This window comes from Brachyistius frenatus, unplaced genomic scaffold, assembly GCF_029030835.1.
Source record: "Brachyistius frenatus isolate BFR_SWC_R1_liver_20210118 unplaced genomic scaffold, ASM2903083v1 Contig_89, whole genome shotgun sequence".
Lineage (NCBI taxonomy): Eukaryota > Metazoa > Chordata > Actinopteri > Embiotocidae > Brachyistius > Brachyistius frenatus.
Window position 1 is genome coordinate 254,213 of NW_027210688.1, and position 22,225 is coordinate 276,437.

General features: G+C 41.2%; 1 protein-coding gene across 1 annotated transcript; it reads left to right on the plus strand.

Annotated features, from left to right (window-relative positions):
• Window positions 1–3,061: 3,061 nt before the first annotated feature.
• slc26a2 (solute carrier family 26 member 2) lies at window positions 3,062–7,822 on the plus strand. The gene is given in 5 exon segments (XM_069710092.1): window positions 3,062–3,519; window positions 3,521–3,650; window positions 3,744–4,034; window positions 4,441–4,889; window positions 6,159–7,822. Coding segments are annotated over 5 exon segments (2,136 nt in total). The 3' UTR covers window positions 6,967–7,822.
• The last annotated feature ends 14,403 nt before the right edge of the window (window positions 7,823–22,225 follow it).

The following is a 22,225-nucleotide window of genomic DNA, read 5'->3' on the forward strand; positions in this document are numbered from 1 at the left end:
GATTCCTTTCTAGGTCTCAATACGAAGCAGCCACGAACACCGAGGTCTCTTGTGCAGAGTCATCAAAATTAATTATTACTTATTATTACCCATGAACCTAAATATTCTGTTCACTATCCATATAGCAACCGCTTCTTTGCATGTTTTTTTTTTTTGGAGACAACTCAAACTAAAATAATTATCAAGGTATCTGATATCGAGACATTTTTTTTTTGACATGGATGTATATTTTATATATACATTTCTACGAAGTCGTCAAAGTTAGTCAAATTCAATTCTGAAACCAGAAAAGAAGAAAGTGTTAAAAATCTATTCAAATAAAAGGTTTTATTTTTACATACCTCATGAACATGTCAATTCTAAACTATAGATTTATTAGGAACTATCTTCAGAGGTGTGGCTGATATTTCAGTGAAGGTCAGCAGTCAAACAAGGTAGATTAGACTGCAATATTTCATAAATAAGCCCAGATAAGAGAATTATACATTACATTTTATCATATATTTATCTATTTCTCTACTTATTACAAAAACTGGTTTGTTGGCTCAGTTCGGGGAGATTTCCAGACATTAGGTACATTACAAAACGTCTAAAGAAGTGCTTTGTAAACATGAGCACCTCAACGTACACGTGACACATAAAAGCGGTACATTAAGTACATTACCTGAATATAGGGGAGAATGGACCTTGTTTTTTATTGAATTGATAACACAGTAGGAGTTCAAGATTGACGAGGTCATGTTACAAGGCCTGATAACTGCAGAGTAATAAACTGTAGAAATGTTTTTTCTAATATCTTTGATTGGTTACTGTGCAGTTATCAGTTAAAAAACAATAAATGATGTCGTTCAGACTTCTTTTTTTTTTTAGTTGATCCTCTCTTGACCTCAGTAAAAAAAAAATTCAAACTGAGAAATCAAGACCCATCGACTCTGAGCCCGACACTCCCCGAGATACCTGTTATTTACTGGGGGTTCAGTATAGGCGGTTATATCAAAGCAACAACATACAGGATTACGCTCGCTTGCTTTTCCCACAGGTCATGTGTCTCCTCCCTTTGGTGATGAACCACATCATCAGTCATGATGACAACCAGAGGAATCCGAGACCGAGAATAACAAACACCAAGAACAGAAGTCACATCGTCGGTGAACAAAAAGAAAAGAAATGTGCAGCTGGTTTCTCTTTTATAGTGTCGATCGATGAGGGTCTATTCAGAGAGCTGCGAAGAAAAAAAAAAAAAAGAGCCTTCACTGTTTCTGAATCAACATCACCAACGTGGATGAAGCTCTGCAGGGTAAGTTTTACATGTTTGGATGATTGTTTGCTCATCCGACTTCTGACTGACAGCTCTCAAGATTATTAGGCTCAGATGACAGAGAGGATGACTTTTGATTTAGTTTTGTAATTATATTGTATTTCCTTCATTTTAATGTTAAACGTGCTTTTGCCGTAATTGAGCCTGCAGAGTAATAATAGTTTTCCAGTCTGATGTGGTGACAGAATTAATTCACACAATCAGTTTATTGTCTCATATTTTCAGCAGGGAATACAGTATTGTTTTTGTTTTTTTCCCAAATTTGCAGATTTATATATGTTGAGTTTATCTCGGTTAAAAGGTCAAAGTTTGGTCTCTTCTGTGTTATTGAGCATTTTAATTAGTTTCAATGTCAGTTTAAACACGTGACTAGGACTTTCTCTTTAAAATATTGAAACTCAGATCTTAAATTTAAATGACTTTAAAACCAAATGAATCCCTGTTTAGACTTGACTTGTTAAAATGACCAAATTCACGTGTTTTGTTTTGCTGGTATAATAAAGTACGATCCGTTCTACAAAGTTTGTTCTCGGATGTCACGAAATAAAGATTCCTTGTCTTATTCTTGCTGCCGGATGTCTTCCTTCAGAATAAACCGCTGACTATCACCTACAAGTACACAGAGACGTAAAACCCAAGCTCCGTCTCGGCGTGTCACGTGACGCACGCGCGCTGCAGCGTCACGTCATCACGCACGGAGACTCGCGTGAAATTCATTTGAGGCGTAATGAAACTGGACTGCTGGAAAAACTCAGAAAAACTTCGTCAACGCGACCGACCGGATCTCAGGTCCGTTTTTTTTTTTTTGCATCACACAATTAAAAACGGTGTTTGTTTTTGTTGTTGTTGTTGTTGTTCCCGTCCGAACAGCAGAATCGAGGCAGAATATCAAACCGTCACACGTTAGTTGGCTTTCTTCAGGTGACTTGAAGTTTCCACGTTTACAGCTGCTTTACAAAGGTGCCCATTCACAGCCAGCTGTGCTCGTTCAACGCGCGTGGAAATTAATTCATTTAAAACTTGTAAAAAGTCGCGTGCAGCTTCCAGAGATATTTCCGTGTTTAGTACACGTCGGACTTTATGTGATGCTTCCCGGTTCTGTCCGCTTTAATAATCCCCTGTAAGGCACGATCGGTTCCGATTACCGGCACCGCACGGGAGTACGGAGGAATTCAACTTAACTACAATCTTATTATTGTTTTGAAAGTGCTTTAAATATCACGAATGAAGTGTTTGTCCCATATTTTCAGTGGGTGAAATCACTATTTTTTTTTTTTGTGTGTTTTTTTTTTAGGGGCACATTTGCAGGATAAGAAACGTCTTGAGTTTAATGGTCATAAGTTTTTGTTTCTGCGTTATTAACAAACCGATTCAGCAGCATCTCTCAGGTTTCAGGTCAGTTTTAACAGTGGATGAGACCTTTATCATCGAAATACAGTCACTTTAATGTTAATTAAACAGCAGTAAACTGGGATTCCCAAATAAAACCCAAGTTAAGTTTCAACGTGGTACTTTAGATTTAAAATGAACAAATACAAGGAGATTTTTTTTGTATAAATATGCATCATAATTTGTCATAAACAGGCTACTTGTTTCAGATTTTTGGTTAAACTGCCGCACACTGTATTTTTGCAGGGTTGCAATCAGTTGTTGTTTAAGATGATTTTGGTGTAAATAAATAAAAATAAAAAATGTCTCCCTTTCACCACAGATAAGGGGCTATAAAAAAAAATTAAAAAAAACATGCCTCACGGGGACGACGGAGCCGAGGCCGACCAGCGGCCGCTCGTCCTGGAAAGAGTTGAGAGAGAGACGGGAAGAAGCTGGCGAACCGCCGCGTCACGTCGGCTGAAAAAACACTGCTCCTGCAGCCCGGAGAAGGTCAAATCCAAAATATTGGGCTTCGTCCCGATTCTGAAATGGCTGCCACGGTATCGACTCAGGGACTGGCTCCTGGGCGACGTCATGTCGGGACTCATCGTCGGAGTCCTGCTGGTCCCCCAGTCCATAGCCTACTCCCTATTGGCCGGCCAGGACCCCATATACGGCCTGTACACCTCTTTCTTCGCGTCCATCATCTACGCCGTCCTGGGCTCCTCCAGGCACATCTCGGTGGGGATTTTCGGAGTGCTCTGCCTGCTCGTGGGCCAAGTTGTGGATCGAGAGTTGGCTCTGGCAGGATACCTCACCGAGAGCGGCGGCGAGCGGCGGCAACGACAGCGGCATCCTGCCGGCTGGCGGCGGGAACGGCAGCGTCGGGTTCGAATGCGACAGGAGCTGCTACGCAATCACAGTGGGAGCAACAGTTACTTTTACTGCTGGGGTTTACCAGGCAAGTTTGCAGGGGCACTTCATTTGAGTATTAAAAACGTGTCCTATTTAGCTCGGTTACAGTCCTTAACTTGGGCTCGTCTCCTTCTCTCAGGTGCTGATGGGCATTTTGCAGGTCGGCTTCGTGTCCGTCTACCTCTCCGACTCCCTCCTCAGCGGCTTCGCGACGGGAGCCTCCCTCACCATCCTCACGTCCCAGCTCAAGTACCTCCTGGGCCTGAGGATCCCCCGGCCCCAGGGCTGGTTCTCCCTGTTCAAGACCTGGTACAGCCTGCTCACCAACCTGGGACACACCAACGTCTGTGACCTCATCACCAGTTTGGTGTCTTTGGCGATACTGTTACCGATGAAGGAGCTCAACGATCGCTTCAAGGCCAAGCTGAAGGTGAAGGAGGCAAAGTGCAGATGAGATTATCGCAGCGGTGTTTGAAGTTTTTAAACTGCAGACCGTTTACAATCAGTACCGGTGTGATGAAGCTCTGATCTCAGGTTTAAAAAAATACGTATTTTTTGCCCCTTTAGGGACAGGATGTCCACGTCAGCTGGTCCAGGACTTACAGCACATAGTGAAATAAATGATCAACTATTGGTTTGATTGCCAGTAATGCGTTTTGATTTATGATAAAAGCCTTTCGTTAAAGTTTAAGTCCACTAAAGGAGCTACGAATAAGAAAATGTGTTTCTAAACTATCCATTGATGCTTTATTACATTGGTGCACGTTATGTAATGGAATTATTCCTGTTCTCTATTTTAGTCCGACTTACTCTCTTCTGTTTTCCTTCCCCTTCAGGCTCCGATCCCCTTCGAGCTCTTCGTGGTGATAATCGCGACTCTCGCTTCTCACTTCGGCCGCTTCAACATCGATTACGGGTCGGACGTGGCCGGCGACATCCCGACCGGCTTCCTCCCCCCCCAGATGCCCTCGTGGTCCCTGATCCCCAACGTGGCCGTCGACGCCTTCTCCATCGCCGTCGTCGGGTTCGCCATCACCGTCTCCCTGTCGGAGATGTTCGCCAAGAAGCACGGCTACGCGGTGGACGCCAACCAGGAGATGTACGCCATCGGCTTCTGCAACATCCTGCCGTCCTTCTTCCGCTGCTTCACCACCAGCGCCGCTCTCACCAAGACCCTCGTCAAGGAGTCGACGGGCTGCCAGACGCAGGTGTCGGGGCTGGTCAGCGCTCTCGTCCTGCTGCTGGTGCTGCTGCTCATCGCGCCGCTCTTCTATTCCCTTCAGAAGTAAGTAAGCACGCCGCAATATTAATCACTAATTGATTTGAAAAGATGATCGTAATCATTCTTCTTGCAAATTAAGACCCTAATTAGAAGTTAATTACAACCTTCACGCTCTCACTGATAGATAACTGAGAATCCTGAAGGTTTACACCTCATTTTCTCTAATCTGAGAAATGCATGTTGAGGAGAACTCGTTGGAAAGCATCCAACAATAATACATCCTGGTTATTTTATTGGAAAAATGTATTTAAAGATTTTTTTTTTTTTTTTTAAATGTCAATGTAGTAATTATAAAGTGCTAAACTTCTTTATTTTATTTTGAATTGTGCTTAATACAAAGCAGACAACGAGATCAACAATACAAACACTTATATATTGTCACCACAACTTAATCCAACAATCATGACAGTCAACAGCTTCTGAGTAAATCTGGTCCACTTCAACCTTTAAATAAGTTTCACATGTTTAGTAAACGAGAGTTGTTTTAGTTCATAGGATGATTTGCTTTGTGGATCTTTGTTTGCCAGGAAAAGATGTTTCAAGGCCAGATTTAGACAAATACAGATCAACTGTGGTTATAGTTCAGGGATAATGTTGACTTTCTTCCTGCAGTAGACGTGCGTAGTTCAAAGGAAAGTCAAAAATACAGCTTTGTCGAGGGGCTTTATATTCAATTCTGATATTACGTGGAATAAGGAGGAGGCCAGAACAAAAATAAATGACTAAATAAAGATGACTGAGGTGACTTTTCACCCATTTGATGGGATGTTTGGAGTCGTGCATGAGCCTTTAACCACCAACTACGGATTGCAGAGATTTGTTTTTAATGCTGGTGTTTTCTATGTAAAAGGCCCACACACCAAATCATTCACAGCTGATCATACGGGATTTCTTCATCAGTAATGTGACACATCACTGAGGCCAGATTATGTTCTGTCTTTTGTTCCTTTTTGTCTTTCTGGAGCTTTTTAATCCAACTGAGCTGATTTTGCGGGTTCCTCTTAATATTTGAACGTTAATCCTTTTGCTTTAAAACATCACGATTAAAGTCTTACACACACTGCTGATCTAAAATCCCTGCGGCTGACAGAGGTCATGCTTTTTTTTTTTTTTTTTTTTTTTTTTGGAGCACAATCAAACGAACGCTTCAACTTTATATATTTTTTTCAAACAGTCGGTATGAAATGAAAGCTTTGTAACCTGCTTCTTTTATTCCATGAACACGACAAAACTGGCGCTCCGTCACCTTTTCTCTTTCCCACTCCCGTGCAGATGCGTTTTAGCCGTCATCATCGTGGTAAACCTCCGAGGCGCTCTACGAAAGTTCACCGACATTCCCCGCATGTGGCGCGTCAACCGCATCGACGCCTCCATCTGGCTGGTCACCATGGCGACCTCAGCGCTGGTCAACACCGAGCTCGGTCTCCTCGTCGGGGTTTTGGTGTCGGCCTTCTGCGTCCTGGGCCGAACCCAGCAGGTCCAGGTCCTGGAACTGGGCCGGGCCTCCACCAGGGAGCACTACGAGGACCTGTCGTCCTACCGCGGCCTTCAGACGCAGGCCGGAGTGTCTGTTTTCAGATACGAGGCTCCGATCTACTACGCCAACCAGAGCTTGTTCAAAAAATCGCTCTACAAATGTGTTGGGCTCAACCCCGTGAAGGAGAAAGCGCAGCGTATTAAGTTCAAGAGGAACGGACGACAAAAAGACGTCGCGGGGATCCCAAATACGAAGTCCGAGCAGAGAGAGAACGAGGTCGCCGATGCTGCGACCGTCACCTTGATGCTCGACCACAAATCCTCCAAAAGCTTACGCTGCATCGTGATCGACTGCAGCGCCATCTTGTTTCTGGACACCGCCGGAGTGAACGCTCTGAAAGAGGTCCGCAAAGATTATGAAGACCTGGGGGTCAAGGTTGTCCTGGCCCGGTGTAATACCTCAGTACTGGACACTCTGGAAAGAGGGGGATACCACCCCGACAACAAAGGAGAGGACGACGTGATATTCTTCACCATCGCAGACGCCGTCCGCTCCGTCCAAAGCCTTCGTACTTCCAACGGAGATTATGACGGCAAACGCTAAAGAGAATATATATCTGTCCAAACATGTATGGAGTCTCACATATTACAAAACAAAAGTCCATAGTTGCCTATGTTGTTGTGATACAGCGGTTGCTGAAGTCCTTCCTTATTTAATACGGTTTCAGCAAGTTTAAGTTTAGTTGTGAAGTGGAACGAAGGAACTTCTGGTCCAAAGTGAAACTTTACAATCTGTATAACATTTTCTCTGTTTTGCACACGAGACACCCAAACGGGTTCGTGACCAGTCGCTAAGAGATGCTGGTTTGACGGTAACTCTGCTGAAATTCAATTTGAGTTCTCAGCCAACGGGTTTTCGAAAAACGTCAAGAAAAAAAAAAAAAAAAAAAAAAAGATCAAAATCCAACCTGCTGTTCTTAAAATATGTATTTTGTAAGAAGGAGCCGGACTTGTGCCTGAACATTGGTGGAACTGACAGCAAACCAATCAATGCAGTTTTCTCTTATTACAGCAATAACGATGGGACAGTTTACAAAACCACAAGGCAGTAAATGACCAGTGAACGACCCGGTATCACGTCTAAAAGCATGTAGTACACCCTTCAGTCCACTAGAGGACACTGTCATGCCTCACCTGGGCGTGAAAAGCAAGGTGCCTTAGGTTTAGCTTCGGTTTTTGGAAAAAAACGACTTGGTTACGGTTCGGAAAAGATTTCTTTGAAGGACGCCATGTCACTTTGTTACAGACTGAAAGATTCATCCAAAACAACAATGCAAAACGTGACACCGCGACCTCTAGTGGACCGTTGGGTGTATTACAAGCCTCAGGCAGACAAACACCAATTCAAAGCTACTTTCCAGTTTGAAGTTTGACTGTATCTACACCGCAGTGCCTTTATTAGTGCCTTTACTTGCACAGGTGTGTGTGTGTGTGTGTGTGTGTGTATACACACACATATATATATATATATCTAGATATAGATATAGATATATATATATATGCAGCAGCATGTGTATACTATGAATGTTTTCATATCAGGTCCTTTGACATATGAATATTAGTCACTTTCAGTGAGCAGCGGCTGCTGTTGGTCTGTAGTTTGATAGAAACAGGAAACTTTTTTTGTTTTAAAGTATAATGTGACTTTTTTTAATTATTATTATTTTTTTTTTTTTAGAACAATCTCCTCTGCTCTTATTTCAAGGCAACGGAGCTTTTTTTTATTTACATTTTTTTTTCCAAAGCCAGTACTGAATGTGTCACTTTGATGTATTACTTTGCAAAGTTTGTCCTCTCCATGTTTGCTGAGGGTGGTGATGTCACCGACCGTAGTTTCTGCCTCTCGTACTGCAGCTTGGTAAATACGAGGTTTTCAGCAGGGTGACGATGAATGAGGGCGAAGTTCGAGTTAAAGACAAACTGTTCGAATGCCGCGTGACGTTTTACATCAAACGGCATCCTTGAGTTTGTTTTGTTGAATTTAATGTTGTAATTATGTCAGTCAGATGTCGCGGGTTGTTTAAAAAAAAAAAAAAAGAAGTAGAGAACAGTCTGGCCAAAAAATTTGACTTTAAGGTGTTTTTTTCTCAAAACATAGGACAAAAACAAAAAGGGATTCCTGTTGGTGATAAACTCAGCTAGTTACGAATATATTATCGTTGCTGTAACCAAACTTGCCGCATTAAACTACCTAGTTATTCGTGGTGGGAAAACACTACAATTTTTTGTTCTTAAAACCAAAAATGTTACTATGGTCAAATATTTATTTGCAACTGCTTTCAGATTATAGCTGCTTTTTGAAACCAAATGCACAAAGTTTATTTATAGTTCAGGTCTCTTTTTTTCTATAACTATCATTTCCTCTGCTGCAGTTTATCCTCGTACGTGATAGAGACTTTCAGATTCACAGTATCAAGTAAAACCACAACAGCAACTCATACTGAAAACTGCCTGCTGGTTTGTGCATTTCTAGATTTAGTCATCCAAATATTGGAAATAAATATTGTAATATATTTGCGTATATTAAATACATATATTTCAGTAGTGTATTTTATTCTTTTACTTTTGAAATGCTCTCTTTTACTCTGTGGGTCAAGGGAATCTTGCTGTATGAAAGCAGAAGGTCTATAAACACATATCAGGCATTGATCGGTACAAATATAAATGAATGCAACGGAAACCAACTGATCCCAGTGTACACTCATTTTTACATCATAAACTATTTGTAAGAAATTGAATGTGAAATGTGTCAGACTTGCACTTCCTGTACTTGTGTTTCACCACCGTTTGAACCAAACCCGCCTTAATAACCGCTCCTACAATCCAGAGAAATGCTGACATAACTGGAAAAACCCGCACAGCCCATCCCAAAGAAAGTGTGACTGTAAAGTTGAATTTCATGCCGGGGTTTTTGTACGAGATGAACTGAGGGTTTGAACTCGACAAATTCATACATGAAGCTGTTGAAATCGTTGCTTTAAGGTCATTTTTGTGCTCTTAATGCCGATATATCCCAACGATTGTGTTTATTTAAGGTAAAAACCCAGTTTGAAGTATATTTGAGCTGTAAAGCTTTTGATTTGTCGAGTATTTACAGAGTAAATAAATCGACTAGTTTCTGAAACTTAAACCTGAAGATGAAACATGAATTGAAACTAATGGGATGGGAGTCTGTTCTGTGTTGAAATTTATGGTATATATTTTTATAGCTGTTTTTTTTTTTATACAGATCCATAATACAGCAAACATAGAAAAAAAAAAAACACAGATCAAACTCTTGACTGCTTATCTCGATGCATTGACGTCCTTTCAGGGAAATAAATCCTGTTTTTTTTTTTTTTTTATCTAAATGTTAAGAAAATGTCCAATAAATGGGAGGTTACATCACCTTTTAAATCACCTTTGTTTACCTAGAAACGGTTCAGGCGTCCTTTCATCGTCTATTATGAATATAAAACTTGAGTTCCTTACTAATAAAATGGAAAAACTATTCAAAGATCGACTCTTGCGTTTCTGTTTTGGTGATGTTTAATTATTTTGATAATTTGTCCTTTTCTTAAAGTTTTTAGTTTCCAATATAAACAGTTTGATCATACAAAGCTTCTCATTGAAAAAAAAAAAACAGACAGGCAGATCGAAGTTTAGTCTTTTTCATTAAGTTTTAAAAGTCAGGTAATTAAACTAGCAGCTCAATAATGTTGTTTGTTACAGAGCAAATTAAATGAAATTGCAAAACAAACTAGTTTTTTTTACCACGAGGAACTTTCCGTTTTAAACATTTATAAATGAGGGCTACAAATAATGTCGCTATGCAACTATGTTAGCAACAGCAGGTCGACTTTCCTGAAAGTGACACGAGAGGCTTAATCTGAACTGCATTTGTTAAATTTGGGCTCTCATTAAAACTTTTCCAGCAAGACAAATTACAAAGAGCAACAGACACACAGATTGCAGATAAAAGCCGAAGCACATTTCAAGGTGAACGAGGACCTTTGAGGGTCCAGTCGATACGTGAGTCTGAAGAAAAAAGACTTTCCAAACAAGAAATTAACCAGACAAAATAAGAGACTTTTGTAACTTTTCTTTCGTCAAATAATGAGCCAACTTGGTCTGTAAATTCTGCATCCTTTATTATATTTAAAAAAATAAATAAATAAAGAAAGGTAAAACGTGGTTTTTAAAATGTACTTTAGTCGTAGTTTGTGGAAATCTAGTAAAAATCTAAACTCTGACCTTTAACCTTTGGAGCTAAATAACAGAACGTGATATTTTCTCAACTTCAAACTTTTTACTTCTACAGACGAATGTCAAAAAAACTTTACAACTGATTTAAAGTTTAGTCTTTATTCTTGTATTCTTTGATTGTTTTTGTCATTTCACCCAGAGAAGAGTGGGCCGCGGCCGGCCAAAGGAAACAGAGTATTGATGTGTGTTTCAAGGTGAATGAGGATCCCCGGCTGCCCCGTCTGTACTGATGCTTCAGTCGATAACCAGTCTGGGTCTTTGTTGACTGGAGGAGGAGATAAGAGATGCTCTCATCTCCTTCCCCTTTTTTTTTTTTTTTTTTTTAACCTCATCCATTTTTCACAACAACAGTGTTGTATTTGAACTTTTTTACATCAATGTGTGCAAGAATTTATGTTTTCACGTGTTAAAAGAGTGTCTATTTGATTCTATCTGTGCAGACAATTGATTTTTTTTATCCTTTCATATATCTCAGAAGGGAGCTTTGAAATACTTTGCTGTATGTACACTTTATTTATACACAATTTTAAAGTGTGATTTAACATAAGTGACGGAAACAAATGTGTCATAAATAAATATATTTATTTTTTGTATGTGTGTTACAAACAACCATGTTCACAGGATGTTCACACTTGTTTAGGTTGGTGTTGGTATATATTTTGCACTGTGCACCACAAAAGCCAGTGACTTCATTCTGCCAGCAGGGGGCAGTGTTGACTAAGAAACTGGGGAGAAGTTGGGGAAGAATAAAGCGGCATTTTCTGAAACTGGGATGAGGTTTGATTTTAATTTAGATAAATACTTTCTGACAAAGCATTCAAAATTAAATACTTGTGGCTTTGGAAAAGAATACATCTCCTACCAATCCCACATGATCTTACACGTGGATGTCATTTACAACTTTAAAATGTCTTCCCCCCCCATCTTGTTTTTGATATGATTTCTTTTCCTCTGAACCTTATTTTAAACCAATTTGTACAAACCCTCAGGAGGTCCCATCAGTTAAAATCTTTTGCACTTTGATTTGACAGAAAAATGAAACTAAGCTGCTGTTCAAAAATAAACTGGATTTACCAGAAACCAGAATTCAGCAGTCTGACTTCCTCTGATATCAGTTCAGGTCTAGTCAAGGTCGTGGCCAAAAAAAAAAAGGGGGGGGGCATACTGCAAACAGAGCAATTTAAGAGTAGAGATGAGGCTCTATCTACCGCAATAAGACTGTACAATAACTCACCTCTGGCAAAATCCATCACATAATAACACTGTTGTCTGTGTTTCTTGGTTGTTTGTATATAATATATATAGATATATACTGTACTGTATATACTGTGCATTTTATATTTATATTTTGTACTGCTATTTTATTGCTTTTCTATTGTTCTATTATCATCTTATTGCTTCTGTATGCTGCTGTAGCGAAAAAAAAAAATGTCCCCTCGGGGATTAATAAAGTAACTACCTAACCTAACCTAACCTAACCTAACCTAACCTAACCTAACCTAACCTAACCTATCTGGTCTACAGAAACGATGCCACATGATTTGCAGCTCTGGGTGTAAAATAAAACACCCGATAAATGAAATATCTTGTTTTGTTGAGGATAAAGTGCAGACTTTCTGGAGTCAATTCTAGCTGAGTGCCTTCTGTCTGCATCATCCTGAAAGCTTAATTAGGTAAACCCCCCCCCCCCCCAAAAAAAAAAAAAAAAAAAAAGTCTGTCTGAGAGGGGAAGGGACCCAGTCGTCTGCAGAGGTGAAGAAAGCAGAGATGATTATAGTCTCTTTCACGGCTTGTTGCTTCTCGCAAATTACATTTACAGTGGAGTGGCACCTGTGTTGATTGGTTCACGATGAAAAACTCCCGTAGCAGGGGAAGGTAGGTGTGTGTGTGTGTGTGTGTGTGTGTGTGTGTGTGTGTGTGTGTGTGTGTGTGTGTGTGTGTGTGTGTGTGTCTATTCTAACGTGATCCAAACTACTGCTTTAAAAAAATTAATCAGAAAAATGTCTTGATTTGGAAAAAAAAAATGTTCGCACTGTTTTTAGGTGCCTGTCGGTTTAATGCAATTCAGGAAGGTCACAGTGAAGACGAAGCGTTACCAACAACAGGAAACTGAAGCAGGTGTCTGGTCAACAGGATGAAACCCTGCTCGCTTCTGTCTTTCTGAGCACGTTTCCAATTTGTTGTTATTTACTTTGTGGATGAAAACTGCTTCAAGTCATGAATTCAACAACTTTACACCGCTTCCATTTTCTTTGTTTGCTTTTCCGTACTGAGACTCAGAGAGGGAGGCAGGGAGGGAGGGAGGGAGGGATTGAGGGAGGGAGGGAGGGAGGGAGGGAGGGAGGGAGCGAGGGAGGCAGGGAGGGAGGCAGGGAGGGAGGCAGGGAGGGAGGGAGGGAGGGAGGGAGCGAGGGAGGCAGGGAGGGAGCGAGGGAGGCAGGGAGGGAGAGAGGGAGGGAGGGAGGGAGGGATTGAGGAAGGGAGGGAGGGAGCGAGGGAGGGAGGGAGGGAGGGAGGGAGGGAGGGAGGGAGGGATTGAGGAAGGGAGGGAGGGAGGGAGGGAGGGAGGGAGGGAGCGAGAGAGGCAGGGAGGGAGGGAGGGAGGGAGGGAGGGAGGGAGGGAGGGAGCGAGCGAGAGAGGCAGGGAGGGAGGAAAGCAGGGATGGAGGGAGGGAGGGAGGGAGGGAGGGAGGGAGGGAGGGAGGGAGCGAGAGAGGCAGGGAGGGAGGGAGGGAGGAAAGCAGGGATGGAGGGAGGGAGGGAGGGAGGAAAGCAGGGATGGAGGGAGGGAGCGAGGGATTGAGGAAGGGAGGGAGGGAGGGAGGGAGGGAGCGAGAGAGGCAGGGAGGGAGGGAGGGAGGGAGGGAGGGATGGAGGGAGGGAGCTGGACAGAAAAGCTTTTAGATGGAGTCGTCTGCTGAGATATTGTTTCAAGTTGTCTAATTCCCAATGTACTGTGAAGGGACGTTTCTATATTTCACTGAGGTTCAGCAGAGGAACTCAGCTGGCACGTTATGCTTCCTGTATAAAAGAGTGTCATCTCCACTCTCTGGGATCAGCAGAACTTTTCTTTCTCAAATCCAATTTATTTGTCAGATGCGGCTGACAGATCAGCTGCAGCGTCGATAGCGATGAGCCGCATTCGGTGACGTAACGATGAATAAAAAAAAGCACGTGGAGCACAATTTATCATATCTTATTTAGTATTTCATTAATAGCAGGTTAAAAATTTTATTTTTCTGTTGTAGAAATAAAGTCACTGCTTCTGCTCAGTCACCAGAAGGAAAGACAGATTATACATTACAGGAGCTATATGCGAATAAAGATGAAAAAATAAAAGCATTATATAATGCCACCATCCCACTAGTGATGAAACTTTCATGAAATGATTCTGCAGCTTGTGTCGTCTTCTGTCTTCTCAGAAAAAGTCCTTGTGACTGAATGATCCACATATCGCACTGTGAACTACTAATTTGGTATAAAGTAGTCTCAATAAAAAATTAAAAAAACGCTCTCGGGGAAGTTCGTGGATTATCTACAGTTACAGAGGGAACTGCTTCTCAGGAGACATATTGATTCTTCAAGTGGATCAATACTGTCGGCTTGGCAATCAACATTCTCCTCCGCTGTATTATAAAGGGGTAGAAAAGCAGCTGATTATCACTCCTTAGTTGAATGCATCTGATGGAAATTCGATTAAGTAATCAGAGCTCGATGTTTTCAAGCAGATGCAGTTTTAGAATATTCTGCAAAAAAGGGGCATCTCAAGACGTCAGCTGTTTCCTGAAGAGATTATTATCGATATTTTAAGAATTTGAGCTACGAAGGTTCACCGAAGGAGAAGTTGTAAAACGGAAGAGGCAACAACCGTCACAAACTCACAAACTACTACGACTATGGCAGATAAATGCAGCATGTTAGCCAAATGTCCTGCCTACCCACTTCCGCGTGAGAGTTTCATCTATGATGACTGAAAAAGTAAAGTGATAAACAACTTTTGGACTCACAAAACCTTCTTATTACTTGTCACCCTAAAATGCTGCAACCAAATTAATAATAATAATTAAAAAAAAAAAAAAAAAAACAGGGCATCACCACATTATTATAGAAGGTAAAACAAAGCAGAGGGAAAAGAAAGGAAGCACCGTAATAATAATTAATATTAGTGACATTAATCTCCCTGACATCCAGCACAAAAGAGTCAAACTTGCTCAACTTTTATTATCTACTATCGACCGAAAGATCCTACAGCCACGCGCTGTAACTGAAGGACTGTTAAACAGTCCTCGTATCTCTTCATGTGCCAAACGCACTATTATTCATACGGCGAGACTTATGAGTGAAGACAAATCTCCCAGCGAGAAGTGTCCGTTCTGCACGGCGTCATTGGCGAGTCCTGACCGGACTTTGCTAAAGTGGCCTACGGGGAGCTGGAAGGGACACTGCTGCTCAGCAGATGGTGTGGAGGAGGCAGAGGGCACATACAGACACACTTACACTCACGTACAAGTGTAACACACACACACACACACACACACACACACACACACACACACACACACACACACACACACACACACACACACACACACACACACACACACACACACACACACACACACCGCCCAACTGACAATTATTATTTGGCTGATATGTGGTCAGAGCCTCTGGTGGTGAACTGTGTGTGTGTGTGTGTGTGTGTGTGTGTGTGTGTGTGTGTGTGTGTGTGTGTGTGTGTGTGTGTGCTGGGCTCTCGCTCGATGCTGGTGGGTCGAGCTCAAGAGGCTTCACTTTATTCACTGTGCGCACAGGATCAGCAAACACGACGTGCCCCGTTGGTTCATTAAAAGTGATTCTTAAGTCCCTCCCGTATCCATGGAGATGTGACTCACCTGTTTTTTTTTTTACTATGAAAGTCGTAGTCTGTCGCCTACAACCAGGAGGCTCTGGCTGCTCTGCTCGTAAATATATTTTACTTTAACTGCCATCGACAAGTTTAAATTATGGTTGAGGTTATTTTGTACAACATCTCCCACTTTCACAAGTGGTATAATATATATATATATCATGCCCGTTGTTGTTGTTTTTTACATACACTGGGTCATTAATGGGGAATAGAGTTACAACATTGTGCAGTGCAGTGAATTTTTGGTTTGAAAGACCCACCACAGAAACTTCCTGATGATTCTGGTCATTAAGAAAACATGCGTCACGTCTCCTGAGCCATCACAGCGTTTTCTATAGATACGTTTTCCACGGTGAGCTGACTGTGTGTCGGCTCTCTTGTGCATGAAAGTTAATCTGTTTTGCCGTAATAAAAAAGCTGCTCTTAGTAATAGCTATTCGAACCAAATGGTAATAGGAAAGAGAGGAGGAAGATAAGAGGTAATGAGAGAGCAGTGGTGTCGTCACCTCTTCGTTTATGTGTAGATAGAAAGGGACGGTGGTAGAAAGAAAACCGACAAGCAAGAGAAAGATGAAGAAGAAAGAAGCTGGTCAGCTCGACAACCAGCAGCGACGCAGATGTCTGAAGAAGAGAGGCGAGTTATCGGCCGTTTAGGAAACTGCTGACTCGTACAAAAAAACTCCACGTGACAATTCGCTAGCTCGTTTACCAAGAAACGGATTTACAGCCTCGTTCGTCCCAAGAAAAGCAACGGAAATCAATATTTTCATTTCTTAAAACTCAGGAAAAGTTGCCGCAATTAAAACTGCTGCTCCAGAAAACTCTTTTTAACTTTAAAACGATAAATAGTTTAGAGCGGAAATGAGAAAAGTAGTAACAGGTCCTTAAATATTTTAGCAGAAGCTGAAAAAGTGAAATGATCCATATTTTTTTGTGTGTTTCCGTTTCTCTCTCCTCCCCTTCGTCGGGTTTTCTGCTGTCTCAGCATGGCGGTAAACATTTCAGCGATGTCCCATTTCATTTTCATCTTCAAAATGATGAATAGCTTTCACGCCAGAGGAGCAGCACTAAACTAAACTTCTGAGCAATTCCCTTTTTCTTTTCTTTTTGTATCTGCTAAGAGTTGTGAAAGCCCATCCATTATACACAGAACTTCACTTAAGGAGGAAGCCTTTAGGATGACCTGAGAGTTTTGCCATCTTTTTTGCTCCACAGTCTGAATCTATAACGTTCCCACTCCATCATTATGTCAGAGCTGGTATCAGATGTGTTCAAAATTAAAACTGAATTCAACATAAAAACTAGAAAGTAAAACATTAATGAATAGTAAAAAAAAAAAGAAAAAGAAGGAGAACAGTCAAGGTCACAAAAGCAGTTGAACAGGTGCTGATCAGAATAACTCAGGAATAAATAAATAAACTATCTGTTCAGAGGTTAATTACTTTTATATTCTTCTATTGAAACAGCAATACATTTTTTTTTTTTTTTTTTTTAAAGGCGAGGTTGACAGGAGCTAAAACCACTACGGGCACACAGATTTTGAATTTGAAGAGTGGTCATAGGCAGCCAGTGGAGAAAGTATCATGAGCACATATTCTGTCAGGCCACAGAAAAGCACACAAACACATTTCTTTACAATAAGGGAGGCAGCAGACGTCTTCTCCTGTCGGCGGGAACGACAAGGCGGCCGACGGAAACAATGACAGCTGCACACAGCAATTACCTGGAACGTCAACACGAAGACATTTACCCCCAAACACCCAGCTGGGATGTCCCATTATCCGCCCCCCACCGTCAAACATATATGCCACAGAGCCATTATACCTCTGCCAGGAGGGGAAAGACACACACACACACACACACACACACACACACACACACACACACACACACACACACACACACACACACAGTGTGGTCAAGTAGTGTTGTGCAGCAACTGTCAAGTCCTCAACCGCAGAAAGCCTCAACGAAAGTAAGCGAAATACTTTTCCTTTGGCAGAAACAATAAGACAAAACAAAAAATATCATATATAAAGTTGAAAAGTTATAACAGGAAGGTGTTGAAATAATTACACATGCATCATTTAAACTCAAATAGCCGAAGCCTCGAGTTTGGATTCTGTCCGTCACCAGCAGGAAGTGACCATATTTGGACGAGCCGGGGGAGGAGCCAGCGGTGGATCTGACTGGAAACCTGCCGATACTACGTCCCGCCCGCGGACAGCTGTAATCTGACTGCACCGCAGGCCTGTCAATCAAACAGACACGTCTTTTTGAGACCAGCTCGGCGGCAGCAGTTTCAGTCCTTCACAGGTGTCACGTGAGACGCGAGATCCCGAGCACACAATCAACCTGTTGCAAGAGAGCTGCATCGATTCAAAATTTAAAAAACAACTGCGTTCAACCAGGAGCAAAGCAAGACACGGCTGACGGGTCTGACGTGAGCTCAGGCTGCTTCTCATGCGTAGACAGTCACACGAAAAGACATCGGCCCAAAAATAACACAATCTGACAAGAAAACAAGGCGTCAGGAGTAACGGCAAGCAAATTGCGGCTCATCTGATCCCGACATTAAACCAAACTTCACCTCAAAGTCTGGACAAAATCTGGTCGAAGTCAACAAATCGCTCGCTTTTCTCAAACATCCGACAATTATACATCAGATCTCATTCCAGTGGAGTTGTGACTGTTTTTTTTCCCACTGCTGTTCCTTTCATTTGTGACGGGAAAAATAATGTCATCAATGTTTTGAACATTTTATCAACAGCAAATCAAAGGAGCAGGAACTAGAAACATATCCAACCCGCTTATCAAAGCAAGTTTAAAGGGACAAAATCCAAACTGACAAATCAATAAAAATACTGAACCGTCACAGTCGTCTGATTTTATTTAGAAAGTAACAAGATGTGACTTCTCTTCCAAAACGAGATTGCTTTGCTCTCACTTTGACTTTTCTTCTTTTAAAATACACAATCTAGGCGTACGCAGCAGTGACAGTACTCGTCTCACTTTTGATTTTGGTTTTTTGTGCAGACGGTTAATTTGACTTCCTGCTCAGCCAGCGTTTCGTCGCCAAAGTGCGTGACGTCTCCTCAACGATTCAAAACGCTGACGCGGACATTCAGATGCTTCACATCTGAGCAGGATTTCCTGAACTGATTTTTATTTAATCTTTTTTAATATGTTAACTGGATGAACAAAACGCCAGAGAGACGGAAATCAGAATTTGTTTAGACTCGGGCACAAACTGCCAAAACCTCTAATTTGGCGAGATGTCAGGTAACCAGAAACGCCAACGCGGTAAACAAACTGCTCTGAGAGTCCGAGTTAGTCGTGTTTACGAGCCCCGGGTCGTTTGTAATTAGACAATTTGAACCATTCAACAAACTTTTCCACTGTGGTTTTGAGGGGCGACGGGAAGAAACGAGTCCCGAAAAAATGAAGAAAACAATAACGCGTTTTAACGTCTCGTGGAGGATTAAATGCTTTTTCTTCGCCTTGTTCGTCGTCACGTTTCAATTAACTCGTTCTGATTCTCTCCTCTTGAGTTTTTTCATTTCTTCAGGTTTCCTCCTCTCACTTTCTCTCACTTTTATACGTCAGACTGTCACCGTCTTTCTGAAAAGTATAATCTGTGGAGAGGATGTATAAACACGCCGTCATCAAATAGAAACCTCAATAATAAACATTTTAGATTCAAAATTATTAAAAGAAGAAATGAAGTCTTTGAAAGATACGAAACTGAATCCCAGCTGATGAACTCAACATTATGAAAAGCTGTGCAAACTGTAAACTGCTCCTTTTCCAACCAGCTGAGCTATAAACTCCCGGCCTGTTTTATTAATCCTATTTTATTTGATGAAATGAATAAATATTTCTTCATACTGTTATATCTCTAACGATGTGACAGCGTGCAGGTCTTCAACCGTTCTCGTCTAAACGTTCTACAATATACTTACATCTACCTCATATTAGTATTACTTTTTTTTGGAGTTATTTCTTCCGTGTTTATTGTGAATTCACAGTTTTATGTTCGGGGTGATTTTGCTGGATTTGTAAGATACAGTGTCGTCGCTGAACTCCTGCGAGGTGCATTTTTATTTTGCCCTCGGGTTTTTTTGTTTTTTTGAGAAGCTGTGGTCCAAATATTCACTTTGATTCTGTTACACACTCGTGCAGAAACACACACGTGCATGTGAACATACATAAAGCGCAAGCATGTACTCCCATTAAATGCTGAAGGGTATCATACATACATTATGTATATCAAACAGATATTCAATTCATTTCAACTTGATTTATATCACAACGTAGGTTATTTCATGGCACTTAACACAAGACTTTAAACTTTTTAAATATTGTCAAGAGTATTTTCAAATATTGTTCGTACACTACGGTCACATGTTGGTTCACTCAGTGTGAGTTTTGCGTAACGGGTATAAAATCTGCATTTTCTGTCCTGTAGTGATAAAAAAAAAATTAAAAAAAAATTGGGAAAACATACCGGGAGTTGATGAAGTCTCAGCGAGGCGAGTGGCTGTAAAACCTTCCTTGAACAATCTTGTGTTTCATCTTCGTCTGCAGTCCAGACAGAATCATTTACTTTGGAAGTCCTGCAGAGAGAAAGAGGTTTGAAATTCAAGTTACATTGATAAAATGATTGATAGAAATAATTAGTTATCAACAGAGTACAAAAGGCAAAATGCAAATATTCAGCTCTGAAATGATTGCAAATCATGTAGATCATTTTAATTGTTATCAAAATTCAAATGAAAGCAGAAACTGACTTTTTTTTTGGAGTTTTACTAAATTCTATAGTTTGTTAAGTTTCTCACTGGTGTCTGTTTTATGTTGTCATGCAGGTGTTTTAAACCAACATGCACGAGTGAAACATTCACTTCAATCACCAGTCAAACATTCTTAACGCAAAACCTCGTGACTTCCTGTCCTCCTCTTCTTCTTCCTTTGTTTTTAAACAGGCACGTTGGCATTTAGTGAATTTCAGGCGTACTACCGCCACCTACCGGCTTAGAGTGTGAACTACAAAACCCAATAGTCATATTTAAAATAAAAAAATAAAGAAATAAAAGGTATAACTGAGAAGGAAAGTACATAAATAATTGTCATATGAAGATATTTTTTTGGTGTATTCTCTAAAAAAACTTCTCTGAGAAATAGTTTTTACACGAAAATAGACAACAGTTTACACTTTACTAATGATGGGTTGAGATCTGGAGCTTTTGTTGACACTCGCTGGTCAAAAAAAAAAGAGCAACAGCTAGTGTTAAAAAAACAACATTTGGAAAATGTGTTTCAGTGAGTTTTCTGTACCGTCGTTACATTTTGGACGTCACGGAGGAAACAAACTACAGTCGTTGTGTTCTTGGACCTGATGTCCTTCAACTCACTGTGAAGCTTCGAGAACCTTTACGCAAAGGAAATGTCACAAAAATGTGTGAATGTATTCTTCCATTTCTTTTATATATATTCGAGCTGTCAACACGTCAAAAGGTTCCTTGTCCCTCGTTTTCCCTCGTGTAAATCTCAGACAATAGAGGGATTCTCTTGTTTCTTTGTTTTTGTTTTCCCTGCCTCCTCCAACCTGAACTATTACCATGAGGGCTGCAAATGGACACATTGCGAATGAAAATCTATTTAATGTGGTGGGCTGGAAAATTAAACGGTGGCGTAGATGAAAGAATAATGGCCCATTGTCGGCCTGTCTGATGGATTAGATGAGACTGTGACGCTAGAGAATGCCTGTGCTGTTAGCCCACATGTTACACTACGGGGGCTGGAGTGCTTTAAACGAGGGGGCTGAAACTGGCCGGATGAAGCCGGCCTCTCCCAGACGACTGTTCACAGCTTCAGTTTTCTTCACTGAGTCTGGAAACCCGGTTTATATTAAAGTTTACATAGTCACTCCCAACTTTCCCACTTAGAAGTCAAAACATAGCACCAAACCAACCTGTAAGATCTAGAAACAACAAACTGTGTTGTTGTTTTTTCACATACTGACTCGTCCAAAACCTGCAATCCACCTCAGCACTCCTCGCTCAACATTATGAACTCAGATTTTCATTTCGCCTCTCAGACAAAATCTAATCAGACAAATCATCCGCAAGTCTAATGAATCCCCAAAGATTGGGCATCCGCGGTGCAGCCGCCTGCGCTTCATTGCAGCTGAACAAATTGGGGAATGAATATCACATTTTCATGTGTAATTGATTTCATCTTGTTGAATAAACAGTCATATCTGGCCCAGACAGAAGAGATAATCATTTAGTCCCGTTTATACTCGATCGGTCTGATCGTGTGTCGTCTCGGCCGACCGGTCGAAGACAGACAGACACTCGTCTCCGAGTCCGGTTCAGTCGGAGGTTTCTTCCTGTTGGTTATTTTTCCTCCCCACTGTCGCCAATTGATTTCTTAAGTGAGAATTGTAGAGTTTCTCTCTACGATACTGTAAGGTCTTTAACCTCAGGAAACTAAAATATAGTTTGAACGAATAAAAAAAGAATTAGAAGGAAATTTATACTTTGTTAAAAAAAACAAAAACATTTCTTGAACTGCCTTTCTTTCCTCTCTCCCTCTTCTGCTCCGCCGGCTCGTTCCCTGGAGGAGGATATTGTCTAAACTCTTGATCCGG